General features: G+C 51.2%; 1 protein-coding gene across 4 annotated transcripts; it reads left to right on the forward strand.

Annotated features, from left to right (window-relative positions):
* The first annotated feature begins 1,162 nt into the window (after positions 1–1,162).
* PTPRN (protein tyrosine phosphatase, receptor type N) lies at positions 1,163–19,462 on the forward strand. 4 transcript variants are annotated; one of them, XM_006906690.3, is made up of 23 exons: positions 1,163–1,516; positions 2,964–3,014; positions 3,249–3,362; positions 6,240–6,336; positions 7,344–7,605; positions 7,686–8,031; positions 8,456–8,587; positions 9,208–9,242; positions 9,880–10,154; positions 10,354–10,440; positions 10,759–10,838; positions 11,001–11,065; positions 11,669–11,887; positions 12,332–12,532; positions 12,637–12,784; positions 12,946–13,019; positions 13,261–13,338; positions 13,450–13,569; positions 14,546–14,712; positions 17,599–17,652; positions 18,283–18,347; positions 18,492–18,565; positions 18,774–19,462. In XM_006906690.3, the coding sequence occupies exons 1-23, from the start codon at positions 1,402–1,404 to the stop codon at positions 18,843–18,845; spliced, it is 2,931 nt and encodes a 976-aa protein (XP_006906752.1). In that variant the 5' UTR covers positions 1,163–1,401; the 3' UTR covers positions 18,846–19,462. The 4 variants fall into 4 exon arrangements, with proteins under 4 accessions (XP_006906752.1, XP_024899083.1, XP_024899084.1 ...); XM_025043315.1 differs by having other exon boundaries at positions 1,326–1,543; positions 11,669–11,908; XM_025043316.1 differs by having other exon boundaries at positions 1,326–1,543.
* The last annotated feature ends 1,054 nt before the right edge of the window (positions 19,463–20,516 follow it).

Raw genomic sequence — 20,516 nt, forward strand, 5'->3', positions numbered from 1 at the left:
CGCTAATTTAAACAAAATTAAGAAACATAACCAAAAGCAGTGGGATCTATGTCTCCTATTTTGAACAAAATAGCTGAAAAAAGTAAGTTTTGGAAACAATTTGAGAAATTTTAATATGAACTGAGTGATATTTGCACATTATTGCAAATTTTATTAAATGTCATAATAGCATTTTGGTTACATAGGAAAATCTATTTCTTGGAGAGACATATTGAAATATTTATATGAGAAATATGATGTCTACTATTTACTTTTAATACTGAAAGAAGCAAATATGGCAAAATATCAATAACTTAAGTCTAGATGATGAGTGTTTATTGTGTACTACTACGTGCTTTTTTTTTTGTAGTATGGAAAATTTTTACTGAAAAGCAAGAGAGTAAAGTGATCAAATTTGAACTTTACAAAGCTCACTCCCTAGCTTATTGGGTGGCAGGAGTGGAAGCAAAAGACTAGTTAGATGATTACTACGAACGTCATGAGAAAAGGGCACAGTGATTTAGACAGGATAGTGAGTATAGAAAGAAGTAAACTGATTGGAGATATATTTTACAGGTAGAAACCATAAGACTATTGATAGACTCGAAGTGGAAGAGGGCAAAAGACAGTCAAGGCTAATAACAAAGCAAATATGTGTTGAATGTTTAGTATATGCCAAGGCAGTTGTTCTAAGCGATTCACATGAGTTTAATTCCTGTAGTGTTTAGTATATGCCAAGGCAGTTTGTTCTAAGCGATTCACATGAGTTTAATTCCTGTAACTCTCACAACCACCTTGTGAGCTCGGTACTATTAGCACCTACCTCCATTTTACAGATCAGGAAATTTGGGCACAGAGAGGTTAAGCAAATTGCCCAAAGTTATACCCTCAGTAGGTGGCATTGTTAGAACTGGAGTTCAGGATGCTCTTAAGGATGACATAGGTATCATTAATTGAGATGCATAAGAGTATCTATTCTATTTCTTTTTATGTTCTTCATCTTGGTGTTTATACTGCCCAACTCCCATATCGTTCTTGGCCGCCAGCCAACTATAACCCTTTTCGTCAACCTTGGAACTAGCTAACAGAGGTGGCGGTCCTTGGGGAGAAGCATATGTCAAAAGGGGTAGGGCCAAGTGGGAATTCTAGTGAGGCTCCAGTTTGGTGGAGGAGGGGTGGGGTGGGTAACTGCCCCGCTAAGATAGTGCTTTTACGCCACCTATGACGCAAATAAGCCTAAGAACCGGGGGTGGAGATGTCGTCATCACCCTGACGGGGTTGGCGCGATGCTGCGAGAGGGGCGTGTAGACCCCGCCTCATAAGTGGGTGGGGAGTGGCAGGCCCCGCCTTGGACCCTCTGGCAGGCTCCGGCCAGCGTCGCTGCGGCTGAGGCAGGGGAGCGAGCTCGCGGAGCCCGGGAGGATGCGGCGCCCGCGGCGGCCTGGGGGCGCCGGGGGATCCGGGGGTCTCCGGGTGCTCCTCTGCCTCCTACTGCTGAGCAGCCGCCCGGGAGGCTGCAGCGCCATTAGTGCCCACGGTCAGGAGGAAACGCGGGAGACGGGGAGTATGGTGCTGGGAGCAAAACTCGAAAAAGGTGGGGGTGGTGCATGGAAGTGTCGGGAAGATAGGAAGCTCGGGTAGAATGTGTGTGGAGTGGGGTAGGGGAAGCATTGTCAGAAGAGAAAGATGAGGGGACGTCTGAAAGGAAAGGGGCGTAGGCCTGGAGGTGGGGCTGGAAATACGGGGGCGGACCTAAGAGAAGCGGGCTCTGGGGAAGATTGCGGGTTTGGGAGGAGGAACGGGGGTGCATATGGACAGAAGAACTTAGAAATGTGCTATAAGACCACAGGAGACGCAAGTCGCACCGAGGCACCAAAGAACTGGCGACCGGCTCTGAGGGGGAGGAGGAGAGAGAGGGAACTCTGATCTCCCTACAGTAGGATTTGGGGCCATGAGAGTCTGGGTCCCAGCTCCCAGTAGAAAATCAGGCCGAGGAAAGGGTCAGGATTTCTCTTTATGCCTGGAGAGGCCAATTCCTGCGATCCGATCTCCGATAAGAAGGAGAAAGCTGGAGGAGGGGGCGGAAGAGAGTAAGAGGGAAGGGTCCTCTCCCGTCCTCCTCCCCATAGCCTGTCCCCAGTGCTGACTCACATCTTAGCGGACGGAGACAGTCAGCGCTGACTCATGGGCCGGGGGAAGGTGGGGGCGAGGGGCGCATGGGGGAAGGGGCGCAGCCTAGCCGTCTGGCGCCCTCCTTCAACACTGGGCTTGGAGGCCAATGCAGGGTACTTCCGGTGTCTCTGTGGGTTGGTAGTGTGGTGTATGAAAGCTGGAGCGACGGAGGGGTCATGTCCCGTGGAAACTCCTCGCCCTATCACCCCTCCCTTCTCCTTAACTGTTTCCAGGAGAGCTCTTGGCGGCTTCAGGCTCAGAGCTTCAGCACCGCGGACAGAGCCAGCGGCACAGGGGCCCAAGGACAGGAGAGAGTGTGGGGAGCATTGCTTTAGAGACACTCCGCTCTTCTCTCTTTCCCACACAGAGGGGAGACGTGCTAGGGTTTTTACTTCTTCTGAGTTCCAGGTCATCATAGTTAGGATGCTTTTGGAGATTTGAGAAGGAAAGTCCTCAGAATTTGGCTACGAACTCCCAATAGTAATTCTTTGAGAGTGGAAGTGTATGACCCTCTACTGTCACTACCCCCATGCACCTGGAAGACTTCTTTTCCCCATCACTCAGTTAAGCAAACTGAAAAAAAGGATCTAGACACAGATCCTTAAAATCCAAAGCCAGACCCTATATTTCCTTCTCTTAAGAATTCGGGGGTGGAGGGAATTCTAGGCCTCTCCCTCCTCTCCTCCCAGCTTAAAGCCTTCTTTTGAATGAAAAAACGGACCCATCTCCTTCCCTCTTTCCCAGTCTGTCCATCCATCTGACCATTCTATGTGTGTGGTTGTCTGAACCTCTGCTTACCTGTCCCTCTACAGGTTGTCTGTTTGACCGTAGACTCTGCTCTCACCTTGAAGTGTGTATTCAGGGTGAGTGAGGCTCGGACATAGGATTTATAAGATGGGGGTACCCAATAAGAAAGACTTAGAGGGAGGTCTGGAAGGGAGAAGGGGTATTGGGCTTGGGCAGAACGGGGACTGATTGAAGGAGCAGAGCTCTTTGAAGCCAAGAGAGGAGATGAAGGGAGTCCTGTCTACTTACAACCTAGACTTTGGAAGGCCTTTTGTCCAAGCCTCCTGCTGACACCACTTTTATGCTCTTAGATGGCTTATTTGGACAGTGCCAGGTGGGAGTGGGGCAGGCTCGGCCCCTTTTGCAAGTCACCTCCCCAATTCTTCAACGTTTACAAGGCGTGCTTCGACAGCTCATGTCTCAAGGTGAGGTCTAGGTGCACTGGGGGAGAGAGACTGAGACTTGATTAGATAAGAATGGGGAAGTGAGGGGCCATCTGACCCAAAGATTTCTCTCATAGAACATTCCTATCATGCCCATTCCTGAAGCTTTACCTTCCCAGACCTTGCTGGAGAAGGAGGCAAGACAGGAGTGGGGTGGAACCCTAGAAATGGGCTGTTCACACTTAGACTCTCTGGAGGAGTCCAGAGGAGGCTTCTAGAAGATGTCACTGGAAGAGACGAGCATCAATCTCGTTAGGACCATCTTAATCCCTGGAACTGTCTGAGTGCTCCAGAGCCATGAATTCTGGAGTCCCCAGCCAGAAGAACACCCCACTTATCCAGTTTACTCATTCAACAATTAATTATTAATTGGATATTTACTTTGTGGCGAGCATAGTTTTAGGTGGTTAGGATGTATCAGGGATTAAAACAGACAAAGATCTATGTCTACTGAAGTTAACTTTCCCAGGTGAGGGGAGGGAATATGCCATATAAATTAGAAAATAAATAGTGTGTTAGAAGGTGATAAGTGCCATGGAAAAAAACAAATATTATAGCAGGATGAAAGGATCAGAAATGGTGAAGTAGGAAACTGCAGTATTAAACTGAGTGGTCAAGATAGACCTTATTGAGACTATGAAATTTGAACAAAGATGTCAAGGAGGTAGAGATGTTTCAAGCTGGGGGAAGAGTATTTCAAGCTGACCAAAGAGCTAGAACACAAGTCCTGGGAGAGGAGCATGAGTTTGAGGAATACCATGGAGAATACCTCTATGGTGTGGCTGTAGAAGAATGACAGAGATAAGGTCAAGTAGGAAACGGGGAAGGGATACAGATCACTATAGAGCCTTATAGGAGAATTTATGGATGTTGGCTTAACTCTGAGGAAAAGAGGAAACCATCACAAGGTTTTGAACATAGGGGTGCATGATCTTACCTCTACTTTAAAAAGGCTCGCTCTTGCCACTATGTTGAGAATAGAATGTAGGGAATCAAGGATAGAAATAGACCTTTGAAAGCTACCGCAATAATTCATATAAGAGATAAATATGGTATGGGCCAGGGTGGTTGCAGGGAGGTAGTAGGAAATGACAGAATTCTGCATATATTTTTAAGGTAGTGAGCTTGAGTTCATAAAATATTGGGCATCACTGTGAAATAAAGGAAGAGTCAAGGATGACACACAGGTCTTATTGACTAAACAACTAGGTTGATGGAGATGTCACTAACTATGCAGAAGAGTCAGCTTGGGAGAAAGACTATATTGAGTTTAAGATGTCCATTCGAGTAGAATGGGGAGTTGAGTACATAAGATTGGATTTTGAAAGAGAGAGAGGTCTAGAATAGAGAAATAAATTTGGATTTTTTTGATCTATAGATGGTAACTAAACCCATGAGGTGGGTAAGATAACCAAAGGATTGAGTGTTTATGAAGAAAAGCCTAAGAGAATTCTAATAATAAGAGGACCAGGAGAAAGAGAGGGGCCAACAAGGGAGGCTGAGAAGGGGGATCCAGTGAGGTAGAAGAAAAAACAAGAATGTCTGGTGTTATAGAGGTCAAGTGAAAGTGTATATGGAAGAAAGTGATCAATTGTGTGAAATGAAGATGGTAGGCTAAGTAAGATGAGATCTGAGACTTGACGACTGGATTTAGATATGCAGAAGTCACTGGCGATCTTAATGAAAGCAGTTTTGATCGAATAGTTGGGAATAAAATCCTGAATAGAGTGAGTTGAGAGGGAACAAGAGAAAAAGAATTGGATACAGCCAATACAGATAACATTTTCAAGGAATTTTGCTATGAAGAAAACTAAAGAAATAGGGTGATGGAGGGGAATGTGAAATCGAGCATTAGTTTTTTTAAGACGAGAGAAATTTCATCATGTTTGTATGCTAATGAGAATAATTCCATGGAGAACAGGAGATGATGATGTAGGGTATAGGGGAGAATTGTAGGGAAGATATTCTTGAATAGGTGGTAGGGAATGAAATGTCGTGCTCAAGAGAAGGAATTAGCCTTAATTAGGAACACAGTTCATGTAACGTTAATAGGTATAAAGGCAGGTATGGATGCTAGTAGATCCCAGAAAGGAGTTAAGAGCAGTACAGACTTAATCTAGAATCAGGGAAGAAGGAATAGAGATGAAGAGTGGGAAATTACTCCTTTAGAATAGATGACTGGCCTTTCCTGGGAGCAGTTTCATGGTGGGAAAGTCAAACAAATTTGCCTCAGGATGAGATGATGATGATGATAATGATGTGACGGTGATGATCGAGGAGGAGGAAGTGGTGGTTTAAAACAGGTATATAGTGCTTTAGAGTTTCCTAAGCACTTTCGTTTCCTTCATCACATTTGATCTTCACAACAGCTCCATGAAATATATACATATTATTCCCACTTTACAAATAAAGAAAACTAAGGTTCAGGGTCAACAAAATGAATTGGAATAATAATTTTGATAATAATAATAGTAGCATTCATTGAAAGTTCACTACATGACAGGTACTATTATAACCATTTTATATTGTGTTATTTTAAGTATCACAACCATAGGAGATATAAACCCTATGATTGAGGCTCAGACAGGTTCAGCAAATTGTCCAAGGTCATACAGGTCATACAACTCGTAAGTGGCAGAGGATTCAAATCCAGTCTGACTGGAGTCGGTTTGACTTCAAAATCTGTTCCTGAGGGTGGAAAGAGGACACTTCAGATCACCCAAAAGGTCTCCAGACCCCCTCTGCTGCCCCTCTGCTCTGTCAAACTTAAATATTGCAGGGTTTTGACCTCTGCTGGTCCCTGTTACTGGGCCCTCAGACTGTTCTGAGCCAACCTCATCCCACCTTGTCCTCTGGCAGGATTGTCCTGGCACGATGACCTCACCCAATATGTGATCTCCCAGGAGATGGAACGCATCCCCAGGCTTCGTCCCCCAGAGCTTCATCCCAGGGACAGGTAAGCATCCTTTTCCAACCACTCTAGCATGGCAAAGCTGACAGGACTGTGCTCTTCCTGAAAGATGAAGGGAAGGGGGAGGGACATGGACACCAAAGTCAGCAGGGTGGGGCATGGGTAAAAAGAGTTCAAGAATGGTCACCTGACATGCTCACACACCCAGTAGGAGCTGAGGTCATCCCTGGGGAATCCAGCAAAACAGAGGCATTTAAAAAATGTGGAAAACTTGAATATTTAGCATTTTAAAAGAAGTATCAAAGTAGTCATCATGGGAAAATTAGTCATTTGTTGGATTGAAGTTGTTTAAGGTTCAGTTTTATTACTGTGTGGAATTGTATATGGTAGGAGACATGGTCATCTCTAGTTAAGTCCTCTGAAGGCATAGTTCAAACCCTATAAAGCAGAGAAAAGTAAATGGGGCATGGAGCTCAGATGATGATACCAGGATGAAGAAGGCAGAGTTGGGTGAAGATGGAGGCAGAGTGGGAGGGCACATTATTGAATATTTGAACCTATACTTGGAATGCCAGGTGTGGGACATACACAAAGGAACAATGGGGCAAAATGGGGCCATCGTTCATCTAGAGAGGTTCCCTGCTGCCTTCCCCTGCTCTGTTTTCCCCTTCTTCATCCTAGCCTCACACTTCCTTAGCTTCTGCTGCTGTGTTTCAGGGACCCAGGCATGCTTACCAGGGAGACAATGAGCTCTACCCAACATTGGCCCTCCTATCCTTCCTTAAGCTACTCTCTCCTCCCCTAAGGCTGCCTCATTTCTTAAGAGGTCAGACTTATTCTGCACTGCTAAGTCTGTCTGGCCTCACCAGCTCTGCCTCCTAAGCCCTTGCCACACACAATTCTCACACACAAATACACACACACACACACTTCTCACACACACACACACACACACACACACACACACACACACACACGTACACACGCACACATATAAATACAAATGGCCAATAAGCACAACACACACACACACACTTTGCTTTCCTCCCCAGGTCTGGCTCGGTGCCCAGGAGACCTGGACCTGCTGGGGAACTGCTTTTACAGGGCATCCCCACTGGCTCTGCCCCTGCTGCCCAGCCTCGCCTTCCTCGACCTGCAATGGGTGGGGATGGAGCTGGGGCAGGCTCCCCCCTGAACCCTCTGCAGGCTGAGCTGTTACCCCCTCTCTTGGAGCATCTGCTGCTGCCCCCGCAGCCCCCCCATCCTGCCCTGAGTTATGAACCGGCCCTGCTGCAGCCCTACCTGTTTCATCAGGTGAGCCCTAGAAAGTGGCCCCCCCAACCCCAATCCCCCACCACTAATGTCTGCTTACCTGGATCTCTGGTTTCCCACAGTTTGGCTCCCGAGATGGCTCCCAGGGCTCAGAAAGCTCTCCAGGGATGGTCCCCCTGCCCAAGGCTGAACCCCCTGCCCTCTTCAGCAGAACAGCCCCCAAGGGCATGTTTGGAGTTCATCCTGGCCACTCCTATGGGGACCCTCCAGGGCCTTCACCTGCTCAGCTTTTCCAGCAATCAGGGCTGCTCTACCTAGCCCAGGAGCTGCCAGTGCCCAGCAGGGCCAGGGTACCAAGGCTGCCAGAGCACAGGGGCAGCAGCCGGGCAGAGGACTCCTCAGAGGGCTATGAGGAGGAAGGACTAGAGGGTCGTGGGGAGAAGCCTCCTTCCCCAGAAGAGCAGCCAGGTAACAGTCCTCAGCATCCACGCCCTGCCTGTGGGGGCTGCTTTTGGGGGATCCTTCCTGACTGTCCATGCACTTGTTAATTTGTCCTTAAAGCCATTCACACATTTAACTAATGTCTACTGACAACCCGATCTATGCCAGGCACTACATAGGCAGTGGGGATACAGTGGGGAGTGGAGCTAATAGGACTCTTCTTCAGATAGAGAGTCAAGATGTCCACAGTGGGCCCGAAGTTTGGTCTTGCACCAAGAAGGTCTTTTCCCCAAAGTGTGAACAAGTGTTGGAAGGGGAGGGCATCAGTGTCCCAGCATTTGAGAAGAAGCTCTTAAATGTGTTAGTCCCCTCCCACCCCCAGCTCACCCATCTGCATCCCACAAGTTCATCTCACCACTTAGCCCTTGGCTCTGTGTCTGGCTCCCAGCAGATGTGACTCTGCAGAGACTGGCAGCTGTGCTGGCAGGCTACGGGGTGGAGCTGCGTCAGCTGACCCCTGAGCAGCTCTCCACCCTCTCGACCCTGCTGCAGCTGCTGCCCAGGGGAGCAGGACGAAATATGGGTGAGTGTCCAGGCAGAGACGAGCAATTAGAAGCTCCACGAAGGTCTCTTGTCCCACCCCTCAGACCAAATAGAGCAGCCTGAAAGGGAAGGGTCGGAGTCAGGATCAGGGTCAGGGAAGGGAGTTCTTCCAAGACATGGGGTCTTGGAAGCAAAGGGCAGGAAGAAAAGGGGCAGGTGATGAGCTGAAGAGTTAGACCAGGAAAGGACTGGAGGGTGGAAGTAATGGAAAAATAAGCCAACAGGGGTCGTGAACAGGAATCAGGAGGCACCGAGAAGGATGGGTGGATGGTAATGAGGACTCAAATAGGGGTTTGGCCAGTTGGAAGGAGAAGCCAATAATTTATGTGGTGAGGGAGGACTGAACAAATAGCTTTGAGAGGCGTGGCTAATAACAGAGGAAGAGTTCATAAAAATAATGAATTCTAAGACAGAACACAGACAGAACACAATGAGGCCATGTTTAGTGTGAGACCAGCGACGGGGTCTTGGTCACTGACTGAGAGGAAGGTGACCACAGCAGATGTAATAGGCTTTGGGCCTCTGGCCCTTCTCCACCTGCGCTGTGTGGACTTTGGCCTTGGCCCTTCGCCCAGAGTTCTGTTTTTCCTATCTCTACAGGAGGGGTTGTAAACATTGGAGCTGACATCAAGAAAGTGAGTTTTCAGCACTGCCCTGACCCATTAGTGCCCACAGCAGCAAACTCTCTTGCCCACATTTAAACCTCACGATCAGGACCCAGAATCTGTATCCTCTAACCCCTCATTTTGAGGAAGTCGTTGCCTAAGTCTCCCTTCAAGCGGATGGCAGAGCTCAGACTAGACGCTGGAATTCTCGATTCACTGCCTTTTCCAGTACAATCATTTGAGACCATGCTCTGAGGATCCCTAGGGGAAGAGGGAAGTTGTGAGCAGGCAGCCTCCTGACGCCCCTGGAACTTGAGGAGCTCTATCTGTTTCACGTGTTGGATGTCTAAGATTTCATGGCTAAACCGAAGTCTAAAAACCATTGCCCACCTATTAACCTTCTACCCCAATGGTGCTTCAGAGATTCTCCCCACTCCAGTCCCATCTTGTAAATTATCACTGATTGTGTTCCACTTATTCATTCATCTACTTGGCTCACTTTTCCGGATGCCCTCTCTGTACCCAACCCTGCACCGGGCCCTGGGATAGAAAGAAAAACAAGTCTTAAGCGCCATTGCAAGGAGCTCAGAGTCCAAGGTGTGGACATGCAGCTCCCCCAGCCCCTCCAGTGTACAGAGACCATACCTCTGTCCTCTCTTATAAACAGACAATGGAGGAGCAGGTGCAGGGCGGAGACATAGTGGAGCCTCCACCCCCTACACCCTCCCTGCATGGATACCCCACTGCCAGACCCACCTCCGGGAAAGCCCAGCAGGTGCCGAGCCCTGAATCCTTCGAGTTCCCCAAAGCTGCTGCTCTCTCTGCCACGCCTGTCCTGTTGGAGAAGAAAAGTCCACTGGGCCAGAGCCAACTCACAGCGACGGGACAGCCCAAAGATCGGCCATCAGCAGAGGAGTATGGCTACATTGTCACTGACCAGAAGTAAGGGCTACAGCCTGGGGAGACATTCTAGTCTCCTGGGGGTTGGGCTGGCCTGCCTGGCAGGAAGCAGAGAGTAAATACCCAGATGTGAAGTAGACAAGGGGGTGGGCTGCCCTGTACCCTTGGAGGTGGCCTGTTTCAAGAGAAAGTGGCCAAGAGAGTCCCCACCTTTCTTCATCTGCCTGCTGCCCACCTCCAGGCCCCTGAGTCTGGCTGCAGGAGTGAAGCTGCTGGAGATCCTGGCTGAGCATGTGCACATGTCCTCGGGCAGCTTTATCAACATCAGGTGAGGTCGGTTTCTGGGGAGACGGGGATCTAGAAAACAGCTTGAGTGGGAAGGTGGCTAGAGGGGCTTAGGGGAGTTGGGGAAGACGAGCACTAGGTAAGGGGCCAAGGTGGGGTCAGAGATGTTCCCAGATGTTACAGCCCCACCTAGCCCTGCTGCTGTCCCTGTCCAGTGTCTCCCTGGACGCAAACACCCTTGTAGGGCATCTCTGATCAGCTCCAGCCCCATCCTCTAATGGGGAGAGGATCAGAGCTGGTTTCTCTTTTAGAGTCTGGGGTCTAGGGCTGGTGAGGTAGTAATATAGCTTCTATTCGGCAGTGTGGTGGGGCCAGCCCTCACCTTCCGCATCCGGCACAATGAACAGAACCTATCTTTGGCCGACGTGACCCAGCAAGCTGGTAATTACTGCCTGGCCCCAGCCCTTACCCTAGTAGGATATACCCAGGCCCCTTGAAATAGTCCAAGCCCACATGGGGCCATGCCTGCTACCTGGTATAGCATGACATGGGGGCGGGGACCACAGGGGGCTAGAGAGAGCCTGACCTACGTACTCCCTGCAGAGCTGGTGAAGTCTGAACTGGAAACGCAGACAGGGCTCCAGATCCTGCAGACAGGCGTGGGACAGGTATGCGCTAACTGAAGAATCAGTCAAGCCCCAGAGGACTGACGTCGCCCATAAGAGACCCAGGCAAACTCGACAACAGTGGAGCTGCCACCTTGTGTGCCCGGCTGGCCCACCTGCTTCTCCAAGGCAGCCCTCCTCCAAGCAGTTTTCTTTCTGGCCGGCAGGACCCCGCTTCTAGGAAGGCAGCGTGCTTGGCAAGAGCTAGCTGAGATGCCCATAGCCTCCAGAGCAGTCTCTAAATTCTAAGGGACCACCTTACACAGAAAGAACATCACGCACAAAATATGTTTCTATTCTGCACCCAACACCACCGATGCCTCACATTCGATTACTCGATTCCTTGGGTTCTCTCTCCATTTCTCTACGTTCGTTTTTAAATACAAATACTCCTGGTGGGGGCCCCGCACTCAGTACCCAGCTGTGTGGTGTGGCCGAGTTGGGACTGAGAAGGAGGATCTTGGGTCCATCTGAGCCCTTCTGCCTGTCCCACCGTGCCCCTGCCTTCCCAGCTTTGCCCTAGGAGGTATCCTAGCAAGGAGCAGAAGTGGCTCCTAAATATTCCTCCACCACTGCCCCCCCTTGATTCTAGCCTTGTTCCCACAGAGGGAGGAGGCAGCTGCAGTCCTTCCCCGACCGGCCCGCAGCACCCCGCCCATGCGCTCAGTGCTGCTTACCCTGGTGGCCCTGGCGGGTGTGGCTGGGCTGCTGGTGGCTCTGGCAGTAGCTCTGTGTGTGCGGCAGCATGCGCGGCAGCGGGACAAGGAGCGCCTGGCAGCCCTGGGCCCTGAGGGGGCCCATGGTGACACCACATTTGAGTACCAGGTGCGCAGCTGCAGAAGCTGGGTGAGGAGAGGGAATGGAAGGGGCTTGGGAGTCAGTCTCATGCAGGGTGCGGGTGGGGAGTTGGATGGGGAGTGATCATCCATCTCTTGGACCATTTTTTGGCGGGCGCTGAAGGAGCTCCCGTAGGGGTGTTGTTTGGTGTTTTGGATGGATGGGAATTGGGAGCAGATGGTCCCTAGCTTATTTCCAGTGCTACAATTTGGGGTTCCACGTTTCACCTCTGTAATATCTGAGGTTGTCATAGGCACCACCCAAGCAGAACAGCCCCCAAAAGGACGAGGGCCAGGGCAGAGACCCTACCCCAGAGGAGATGGGTATCATTCAAATCTATCAAGGTGAACCTAGGGACCCAGAATTGAACCCAGGACCCCGTTGAAAAGGCTTCAGAGGACCCTTGGACCCCACCTGACCCTTCCTCCGTAGGACCTGTGCCGCCAGCATATGGCTACAAAGTCCCTGTTCAACCGGGCGGAGGGTCCACCAGAGCCTTCTCGGGTGAGCAGTGTGTCCTCTCAGTTCAGCGACGCGGCCCAGGCCAGCCCCAGCTCCCACAGCAGCACGCCGTCCTGGTGTGAGGAGCCTGCCCAGGCCAACATGGACATCTCCACCGGACACATGATTCTGGTCAGGACCAGGCCTGGACCCAGAGGGGCTGAGGGGTCAGGATGGTGGGAGAGGCAGGCTGGGGGTGGTGGGTGGGCCAGAGCCAGGCTGTGGTGTCCCTGCAGGCATACATGGAGGACCACCTGCGGAACCAGGACCGCTTGGCCAAGGAGTGGCAAGCCCTGTGTGCCTACCAGGCAGAACCCAATACCTGTGCCACTGCCCAGGGGGAGAGCAACATCAAAAAGAACCGTCACCCCGACTTCCTGCCCTGTGAGTGAGTCCTGCTGGCACACCTGGCCCAGCTTCTCTCTGTTGGAACCTCTGGAGGGCTTGGGGGAAGGGGCTGGGCTCCTGGCTCAGGCTAAGTGGCAGAAGTGCCAGGACCCCAATGACTGGAGGGGCATCTGGGGTGGGATGCGGGGTCTGTGCAGATGACCACGCCCGCATCAAGCTGAAGGTGGAGAGCAGCCCTTCTCGGAGTGATTACATCAACGCCAGCCCCATTGTGAGTGGCCCTGGCTCTTGCCCCCACCTCAGCCCCATTTTCCTCCTCCTCTCATAAACTCCATTCCCACGTGATCACCACCCCCGCCCCCGGGGCCCTGGAATTGTGGAGCCTGATATCCCAGCGTGGAAATGGAGGGTTCTCAGGCTCCTCCAGACTCTTTCTGGCCCACTTCCTTTGACCAAGCCTCTCTGTAACAGCATTTCCCATTCTGGCTCATGATATATCTTCTCTGCCCCAGATTGAGCACGACCCTCGGATGCCAGCCTACATAGCCACGCAGGGCCCGCTGTCCCATACCATCTCAGACTTCTGGCAGGTGGGCTCTTGAAAGGAGGGCTTCTCTAGGGACCAGGGGCCCTGTGAGCAGCCAGGGCCAACCAGGTCCCAGGGATGTTAGAATAGAGCTTACCCGAGTCTTTGTCCCTAGATGGTGTGGGAGAGTGGCTGCACTGTCATTGTCATGCTGACCCCACTGGTGGAGGATGGTGTCAAGCAGTGTGATCGATACTGGCCAGATGAGGGCTCCTCCCTCTACCACATATATGAGGTCAGCAAGACCCCGTGACCAGGGAAAAATGAAAGTGGGGAAAATGGATGGTAACCATTCATACATGTATGAATATGCACATATATAAACATACATATGCATATACACATGCATGCACAATATTCACAACACATATGCATATATGTGCATGTGTGTCCAGTCTAGTGCCCAAAAGCATTTGTAGGGACCTATCATGAAAGGTACAGAAATAAAACCTATAAAATCGCCTAAACTGAGGTAAAAAGCTAAGAACCACGATATATGAGACAAGGAAGATAAGTATGCCCAAAGATCAAGACCTACTGCAGTTAAGCCCAACTTAAGTCTGAGTTCCCTGGAGGCCAAAGCAAAAAAAGAAATACCATCAGTCATATAGGTGACTTATAAAAAGTAGAAACAAACTTTCTCACTGGGAGAGAGGCCAGGTGGGAAGGAACTGGGCTGAAGAAAAGCAGGAGAGGGAGGAACAGATTCCCAACCGATGGGAGAAGGTGACTCCCCTGTAGGACGAGGGACGTTAAGCGCACCATAGAAGCTTTCGTCACCAGATGAGCACTAGATAGTAGATTTTCCAGCACTCACAGCTTCTTTTAGAGTTTTTTAAATTGGTCTTGCTCATGTTAAAGAAAAAAATCAAAGTATCACAGAATTTCACCAAAGTTTATGTGTATAGCACAAACACTTTGCTAGACTCTGTGAGGAAGAGGAAGGAGAAACTCTGGCCTCAAGAAGCTCACAATAGTTATGTCTAGGTGGAAAAGCCACCAGTTGTCCTAAGCAGTAGATGAGTGACAGAGACAGCTAAGGTCATTGGGGACAGCTGGGACAGTTGGGGCAAGCGGTTGAGTAAACTTCCTGGAGGATTTAGAATTTGAAGTAGCCTGGGAAGCTGAGAGGATTTGGAGAGACCAAGGAGCGAGCACGCAGACATGGAGAGGCTCTGACGTGCTCAGGCCCAGATCCCGCTCCTCGGCAGGTGAACCTGGTGTCGGAGCACATCTGGTGTGAAGACTTCCTGGTGCGGAGCTTCTACTTGAAGAATGTGCAAACCCAGGAGACGCGCACACTTACGCAGTTCCACTTCCTCAGCTGGCCGGCAGAGGGCACTCCGGCCTCCACTCGGCCCCTGCTGGACTTCCGCAGGTGAGCGCCTTTGAGGAGCTGAGGGATGCTGGCCTAGGGCAGGGGATAGAGAGGCCGCGAGGGAGGCTCCAAGGACCAGAGGAGAGCAGGGGGCCGCGAACTGGACTCCCCAACGATCTCCCAGCCCACCAGCTCCTCCTGGGGCCCAAAGCCCCAGAGCCTATCCTCAGACCTCCAGTTGCCCCCTTCTAGACGCCACCAAACCGGGACTGGTGTTCTGTCTTGCTTTGACCATCCTTCCTCTCCTGTGGTCCAGCTCAGTTTCTGCTGTCTCTCCGATGTTCTGCTGTCTCCATTTCAGGCCCCCTTTTTTCCTCCCTGCATATCTATCTCTCTCTTCCTTTTTTACCCACTTCCCCCGATAAGGGCTCACCTTATTTCTGCCTCCTTCCCTCTCTCGGCTCCTGCCTCCTGCCCTTCCTTTCTGCTTCTCCCGTCCTGCTCTTCCAGGCCTCCAGCACTATGCGCTGTGTCTGCTGCACCATCTCTGCCTCTTACTCCCTCCTGCCCATCTCTCCCCCTCTTTATCCCTCTCTCTCTCTCTCTGCCTCTATTTTTATTTTTCTCCCTTTGGCGTTCCTTCGCTTTCTTCTTCTGTCTACCCTCCACCCTCCCTCTCCCCCTCATCTCTCGATCTCTGTCACTTTCTCTCTCGGTCCCACTTACCCTCTATCCCATTTCTTTCTCCCTGCACCTCTCTGGTTCTGTCTCTTTCCTTTCCCACCTCTTTTTCTCCACCTCCCTCCCATTTCTGCCTATTTATCTCTGCCTCTTCTGTCTCTGTGGGCCCCTCTCTCTGTCTCTACATGTGTCCGTCTACCCTTCTCTGCCCTGCCCTCTCCCCTTCTTCCCTTCTCTCTCTCTCTTTCACAGCTGCCAGTGTCATTTTTGTGATCTGCAGCTAGTATTCTCACTCCAGTTGCATAGTCACAAAAGTGATCATTGGCAGGTGTGGCCGCTGCATAAACAGGACAGACAGGACTTGTGGGCCCAGGGACCATCCCAAAGGCTGCTGGGAGAGCTGGGGGCTAGGGGGACACAGGAAAGAGACAAATATTATCAAAGGGAGTGCTGGCGGGGAGGGGGTCTCTGGATTTGGGGGGACTCAGTGGAACAGCGTGGGGGCTGGGATCGGAAGCTAACTGAGGGACTTAACTTTGTTCTGACACTGAAACCACAACCAGGCCAGGCCTCCAGCATCCTCTGACTTCCCCTCCCAGAACAGGTGGCTGAGAAGCCTGCCGCCTCTGGCAGGGGCCTCCTCTGCACTGTGGCCTCCTCCTGCTTCTCTGCCCCTTGCCAGGGTGTCCTGAGGTCTCTTGATACTAGGCAGAGAGCGGAGGAGTAGAGCTGGGTGAGGACCTAGGGATAGTTTCTGAGTCTCAAAACAATGGTTTCTAACTGGGACCCCTGGGGCCTGAGGGACATCGCTTCTTAAAAGCAATGCCAAGGGCATCAGAGCTATTTCCTGTTTTCCACATTTTAAAAATATTTATAGAGCATGGACCCATTTTAAGGCTCACAGATAAGCTAAAAGCCTTTGCTTTAGGCTAGAATGATGTAAACTCAGTGGCATATAGACACCCAGAACAAATTAATTGCTGCTTAATAAATATAGTTTGCCACCAGGGAGAAGGCAAAATAATTTTTTAAAGTCTCAGAAATTGACCCTTAGCAAGTTCCTTGACCTTCCTCTGTTTCCTTACCTGTGAAATGAGGATGATGAGTTATACTTCAGGGGGTCGTTGCGAGGGTCAATAGGATAAAATCCAGTTTAAGCGCCTGGTACATTCTAGATACTATTTATTATCATTATTATTAAACAATTAGGAACCACCGTTGCAACTTCTGTTACAACCCAGCCCTCTGATGGCCAAGCCAATGTGCTAGAAAACCATGTGGATGCCTGTAAAATCATCCAAAAATCACTTGGCCCCTACAAGCATGGGGGAGCCAGACTGGGGGACCACTAAGTTCCAAGATATCCCTGAAACCATCTGCTAATCCCTAAGAAGATCCTCCTAGTCCTGGCCCAATGAAGGTACCAGGATTCTGCAGGTGACTCTCAAAGCAAGAATGTTATAAGGGACAAGGGCAGGTTAGACTGGGCCACTGAGGGAGGGAGAAATCTCCTGCCTCTTGCTGAGCTGTGGTCAGGGCAGCAGAGAAGTATCTGAAGTCCAAGTGGACCACAAGTCTAAATATGGCCCAACCACAGAGCGACTATGCCGAGGTGAGGCTGATCCAGGAGGACAGGCAGCATCACAATGTTCAGAGTTGAGGGACTGTCCTCCTCTGGCCAAAGGAACTTTGTGCCCAGGGCTATCTGACTTCATGGCCGATGAGGACCAAAGGGAGCCTGAGCGGGGAGGGGAACAGCCTGGGCAGTTGTAGAGGAGGGCAGAAAGGCAGAGCAGGAATTTGGCAAGATTGACACACTTGAGGACAGCCAAAAGCCTGTCCTCTCTGGACTTCTGGCAGAGGTGGCTGTTAATATGTATTATCATTAATAGTAGCTGCCATTTATTGAGCATCTACTGTGTGCCAGACCTTGCACTTAGTTCTTTACATGGATTATCTCATAACCATGGTAAGAAAGTTATTATGATTACCATCCCCATTTTACAGGTAAGAAAACTGAGGCTCAAAGAGGATAAATCAGTTGTTCCAGGTGAACAGTTTGGGCACAGAGCTTGTAAGTAACAAGGCAAGCCCAGTGCTACCCACGCCATCTCTGGTTCTTTGCCTTTAGCCATGACTCCCCTTCCCTCCTTCGTTCTGGCCTTGTGGGGAGAAAAAAAAAGAGAGAGGCCCAGAGGTGTGTTTTTTGATTCCCCGTTCCCTCTGCTGGTGCCCCCTGACCCTCACGCCCATTTCTTGTTGCAGGAAGGTGAATAAGTGCTACCGAGGCCGCTCCTGCCCCATCATCGTGCACTGCAGGTGTGTGGAGAGGGGCTGTGGGACAGGGGTAGGGCTAGAAGGGTACAGGACAGCCCAGATCAGAGGGCATCCCTGACTCCTGCCCCTCTGCTCCTCACTCCCTGTGCATATCTCCCATGCGCGCTCCTGCCCATCCCCTTGAGGCCTGCAATCTATAGCCCGTGGGCTACATTTAGCATACCATGTTTTTTTAAGGGCCCGTGAACTAAGAATAGTGTTCACATTGTTTTAGTGGTTAAAGGGAAAAAAGAAGCATGTGTGACAGACTATACGATTCCCACAGAGTTGAAAATATTTACCATCTGGCCATTTACACAAAAAAAATGGTTGAACAAAAGCCTGGCCAGAGACTGGGAACACATTCCTATTTCCTCCAGCCGCCTCCACCCCAGGGCTGAGCCAGGGCTCTCCTTTCTTATTGGCCCACAGCCCAAGTGATACCCGTGGGTCACAGGCTCCCAACTCAAGGCTCAATTCTTGAGGGCCCAGGTGCTGTGACCCCTCCCTCACTCTCAGCTCACTCATGCCCTCTCCAAGCCAGCCCGAGTGGCTCCAGCACTGTCTCCTCCACCTCTCCCGTTTCTGCTGGGTCCTGAGCTGAGCTGAGCCTATCTTTCTCTCCTATTTCAGCGACGGTGCAGGGCGGACTGGCACCTACATCCTCATCGACATGGTACTGAACCGCATGGCAAAAGGTGAGGACCTTTCCCACAGTGCCCAAAGCCCAGGCCCCGGCTTCGCCTAATCCTCCAAGCCTCCCACCCCAGGATGGCCCAGACTTTCTGGGTCCTACCCTCCTCTGAACACCCCCTGAGCAGCCCTGTGCATCCTGTCCCCAGGAGTGAAGGAGATTGATATCGCTGCCACCCTGGAGCATGTCCGTGACCAGCGGCCTGGACTTGTCCGCTCTAAGGTGACTGCTCCTCCCTGCCCCAACCCTCAATGCCACCCTTCCCCAGGGAAGCTAGCAGCAGCCTGTCTCTTCCGCCTACCTCTGTACCTCCCCCAGGAGTGCTCCCCACTCTGCCAAGTGACCTCCCCAGCTCCCCTTCCCAAATGTGCCCCTGGGGCTGGAACAGAGGCCAGGCCTGCCATGACTGTCCTCCCACTGCCCTTTCCAGGACCAGTTTGAATTTGCCCTGACAGCTGTGGCGGAGGAGGTGAATGCCATCTTGAAGGCCCTGCCCCAGTGAGCCCCTGCGGGGCCCCTGGGTGGGGAGCCAGCCTCTGTTTTCTCTTTGCTTGTGTGAGCATCTATCTGTGTACCCACTCCTCAGTCCCCCACCCACACCTTGGCTCTTCCTGGGCATGCCTAGCCCTTCGAAAAGGAGTGTGTAAGGAAGGTAGGAGAAGAGGGAAGAGGCAGGCCTGCCCAGCCTCATGCATGCAGAGCCCAGGACGTCCCATGGGGGAGCTGGCAGCCAGCCGGGAGGAAGAAAGTCATGGGCAGCCATTGCACCCAGAGCCTTCTCCTTCCGGAGTTCCCTGGCTCCCATCTCTCACCATTCTGGATGCTCCCAACGTGTGTGGATGCCCTCCACCCTCTAGTGAGGACAGAACAGGGTGGAGGGGCCACCACATCCAGCCCCCGCCCCTGCTTTCCCAGCCCCTACTGCCCCCGCTCTGCCTCCCTAACCCACGCTCTGGCCCCTGCCCTTCCTGACCCCTCCCTCAGAGCTCCTCTTCCAACCCCCTGCCCTCCCGCTCCATACCACTCAACTAACTCTCCCTCTGGCACAAGAGAACATTTCTCAAAAAATCTACTTTTGTATCACTGTGAATAAAGATAGTGTCGTGTGTGCAGCTGCAACCTGGACTCCTACACGCTTCTGTCTGCTCTGCTTCCAGACTCCAGGCCCAGCCTCAGTCTGGAGCCAGGCCTGTTGCATTTTTCAGGGATGCAGAGTGTGATGGGAGAGCCCGGCTGCAGAGTCAGGCTCTCCAGGGTTTGGATGGGAGCTAATAACCAGGCCATAGGTTTTCTGTGCTGTGCTTCCTGTTATGGCCGGCAGGCTCCAAGGTGCTTACGTACATTCGCTTGTTTAACCTTCATGACAGCACTAACACTTATTAGCCCCATTTTACAAAGAGACTGTGGCATAGAACTTGCTTGAGGCAACATGACTTGTAGGAGGTGGAGTTAGGATTCGAACCCCGGGCATGCTGAACCTCTTTCCTGCTCTCCTCTCAGTTCTAGGACAACTGCTTTGTGCCCTTGGGCCTCAGGAGTAATGTTCATTGTGCAGGATTGAGGTCAGGACTGAAAGAGGAGGTACAGGCCAAGTGCCTGCACCCCGTAAGCAAAACTAGCTAAACTCTCAGTGACTCATAGACCAGGCCTGTGAGATGTCCCAACAGGCATTCACTGGGGAGCAAGGGACACCTCTTCTCTCCCCTACATCTTGGTTCCCAAAACCTCCACTCTGTATGGTCCCAGAGGAGCCCTCACATGTCATAAGGCGTCCTTGGACAAAGGTAGTGGACATAGAAATGAGGCAGAAAGAGCCTTGGGCCTGGGGCTACTGGGAGTTAGGGCCATTTAACCTTGCCAAGGCCCAGTCTCCTCACATGAAAAACAGAGCGAGTACCATCTGTCCAGCACAGGGAGAGAAGGAACCGGGGAGCCCGCCGCTAGTGCCCCCATGCTTCACCTGGGCTCGGCCCAGGTGCACACGACTCCCGTACGTTTGACATCTCAAAGGCTGGCAGTTGGCAAAATAACCATTTAAAAACTTCCAGCAGATTCTCTCTCTCAACATAGAGGCTTGAAATTTTTTCAGGGAAGGCTGCTTCCTCGTTTTGAGGAAAATACACTATAGGCCCTTTGGCTATTGAAGATGAAGTCAATCACTTATCCTGGAATG

Source organism: Pteropus alecto, unplaced genomic scaffold (genome assembly GCF_000325575.1).
Source record: "Pteropus alecto unplaced genomic scaffold, ASM32557v1 scaffold110, whole genome shotgun sequence".
In the NCBI taxonomy this organism is placed as follows: domain Eukaryota; kingdom Metazoa; phylum Chordata; class Mammalia; order Chiroptera; family Pteropodidae; genus Pteropus; species Pteropus alecto.

What these genes read in the sequence shown, in the direction of transcription:
- PTPRN (XM_025043315.1), top strand. Translation starts at nt 1,402, where the DNA reads ATGCGGCGCCCGCGGCGGCCTGGGGGCGCCGGGGGATCCGGGGGTCTC. An exon ending in CCTTGAAGTGTGTATTCAGG is followed by an intron (nt 3,015 to 3,248) that starts GTGAGTGAGGCT and finishes TTATGCTCTTAG; the next exon opens with ATGGCTTATTTGGACAGTGC. An exon ending in TCGACAGCTCATGTCTCAAG is followed by an intron (nt 3,363 to 6,239) that starts GTGAGGTCTAGG and finishes GTCCTCTGGCAG; the next exon opens with GATTGTCCTGGCACGATGAC.